This window comes from Protobothrops mucrosquamatus, unplaced genomic scaffold, assembly GCF_001527695.2.
Source record: "Protobothrops mucrosquamatus isolate PMUCROS unplaced genomic scaffold, P.Mucros_1.0 scaffold2367, whole genome shotgun sequence".
Lineage (NCBI taxonomy): Eukaryota > Metazoa > Chordata > Lepidosauria > Squamata > Viperidae > Protobothrops > Protobothrops mucrosquamatus.
In genome coordinates, this window is record NW_015388444.1 from 67,214 (window position 1) to 70,100 (window position 2,887).

The window sequence follows — 2,887 nt, forward strand, 5'->3', positions numbered from 1 at the left end:
AAAAATATTAGGTTACTAATTATGAGACATTCTGATCCCTCCCCTCTCCCCCCACCTTCCAGTTATGGAAACAATGCATTAAAGAAATGCTGAACTAAGATAAGAACAAATATCAATTAAATCTGTAAAAAGGTTGCATTAAAATTAAGGAACTCACTAAAGTATCTCCTGAAAGGACTTCCAAAAGAGAAATCAAGTTATGTCCATCTCTCAGATCTTCATACAGGTCATTGACATGCTTGCGAACCTATAAAGAAAATGAAATTAAAAGTCAGTGTGTTGTCTCATTCCAGGAGAAATATTTGTATACACTCCCACTGAATGCAGTAACATTTATACTAAGGTAGGTGTAGAAAAGACTACAGTCTTACTGTAATAAATTGTGTTGCAAAGCCCAGGGAATACACACTTACTGAGGTCCATCTTAATGTATACAAAAATAGGGCTCCCAGAATATAATTTCCATATTATCATCACTTGAAATTTTCATTCCCCCCACGAAGACTTCAAAGTAAAAAAGAGAGACTATGGGATGCACTAATGCATAAATACCATCTCAGCATTACTGCAATTAGCATAAAAAGTCCTTGAAATTGAGAAAAACCATGCCTATTGTTTATATAATTAGCAGGTAATGAAGTAAAATTATTTTTCTATCAAATATTAAAGAATACACTTATTATATTTTACATCTCTCTAATAAAAAATCCATTCCTTAGAATATATGGTTTTACTGTGCTTCTCAAAAGTGAAGGACATGGTTTTAGAAGTAAAGGTGAAAACTATTGCTTTATGATTTGCAATGCAGTTAATTTACTTAGACTAATCCTTCCATTAATAGTTACCAAGGAACCTACTTACAGACAGAGTGCCATTTGCAATTCCTCCACCCCCCATTGTTACAGAGAACATAGCAGTCTTCCAGATCAGATTATTGGGCGCTCTGGAGGATTTAAAGGATATGGGGAATGGAGAAAAGTCACACACATACAGATTTCTGCTAGTAGGAGTGCCCATGATCAAGCCCTTTAGTCACACTATGTTTCAGCCACTGGAGAAATTCAGAAACCCAGCTAACTTATTTAATTCTGTAGAGGTGTGTGTGTGTAACATATTCCAGATTATATATACTTATTATTAGGTGAAAACCACAGCCTCAAAGTATAACCTAACCACTATTTCTAGGAGCATGGTAGCTCGAGTGGTTGGAATGCTGGGCAGAAGGTTAGCAAGCCCGTGTTCGAGATCTGAGAGCTGCCGTGGGGCAGGGTTGAGCTCTCGTCCTTCACTCCAGCTCCTGCCGGGGACATGAAAGGAGTCCCCAGTTGGGCGTCCCCAGAGCAATGGTGATGTCATTGGCTAATCCTTTTAATCTGGAAATGCCTCGGTTCTTCTGACCGCAACCTGGAAGGACCTCGATGCTTCTGATACAAGTGCAACTATTTATTTCAATACAAATCTGAGATAATTCATGTATCATATCCAAGAAACATAATGAAGGGAGTAAGTACCAAGCTGAGGAGGGAGAAATGTTCACAATGATAGGTAAGGACATAAGAGGGGAATGTTAGACAGCCTTCAGTCACATGTGGCCATATATTATATTCCTTGATAATGGTGAAGAGGGTGGTACTGGTTAGCTATAGCACAGTTTGGTCATCATGACACAAGCACCACCAAATCTCAGTTTTACTCCAAGTATGTTCTTTTTATTCTATTCAAGTTAGGATTATCTTGCAAACTGGCTTACTGTTGCCTGTAAGTAAGAAATAAACACAGTCTGCCAATACACTTAGAATACACAGCTAAAGCTAAATTATTATAGATCAGCAAAGTGGAATTAGTTTTCTATTTGCATTTAAAACAGAATCTGAGAAATGGGATAAAAATAAATTAATTGTGACAACCCCTTGGCAATTTGAATTTATTGAATAATTATTCCTTCTGATAACAGCCTAATGAATATACAAGTACTGCATCCACATGAATATCTTCCTACAACAATTATTAGAAGAAAGCAAATACATACATTATATATGTATATATATTTATTTATTTTAAGGAATATCAAGTGTAATTTGGAAATATCTCATAATAATTATTTAGAATCAGATTTGTTTCTGCATTCAAAGTATTTAAATACACACACACACACACAAACATATATAATTTTAAATCCTTTTTCGTGGCTTATTTGCCTCTGAATATGTATGCGTGTATGTATACTTATAAATTATCACATCTCCAAAAAGGCTGTGAAAAAATACATATTAGCTACAGAGCTTGCTAACTGACTGTTAATAAAGTATACAAGGGCAAAATGATTGCTGGCAGTGGTGGTTGGTATAATCCCGTGACTGATAAGCAAAAGAAAATGTAGCAAAGCCTTCTGGTTTTATACTTTACTCCTCTGGCAATGACACTAAGAACTTGATTCCCACAACATAACCTAATGCTTCCACTGTTTTCCACCCTAACCTCCAAGACAGAATATGCTATCTATTTATCCATACAGTACAATAAAAATCCTTCACCCAGAGTACAGGGCAGATCTCTAATTATTGTAAAATACAGATTCTCCTGCAAGAAGCAATATAAAAAATTACAATAACAGTATCAGCCTACGCCAGGAATATCAAACTACCAGCCCGCGGGCTGGATGCATCACACCGAAACCACGCCCACCCCGTTGCTGGCAATGGGGAAAAACTCATGTGACGTCGCGAGTTCAACATGCCTGGCCTACGCTGAATACCTATCCATCAAGACAGAACATGGATGAAAGCTCTTTGGCTTATTGTAGAATATTTTGTTGTTCTTCTGAGTCCCTGATTGAGCAACATCTTTAATAAGAAAACAATGGCCAGGCCTTCCTTTCCTTTCTTCC

The 2,887-nt window shown here is 36.8% G+C and overlaps 1 protein-coding gene across 1 annotated transcript in view; it reads right to left on the bottom strand.

Annotated features, from left to right (window-relative positions):
• Positions 1-2,887, bottom strand: part of LOC107295498 (dystonin) — a gene marked incomplete at its 3' end in the record, with an annotated part of 132,679 nt that overhangs the window by 67,198 nt on the left and 62,594 nt on the right. Inside the window, 1 exon segment of the mRNA XM_015824813.1 lies at positions 158-247. Within this exon segment, the coding sequence (XP_015680299.1) occupies positions 158-247 (90 nt within the window).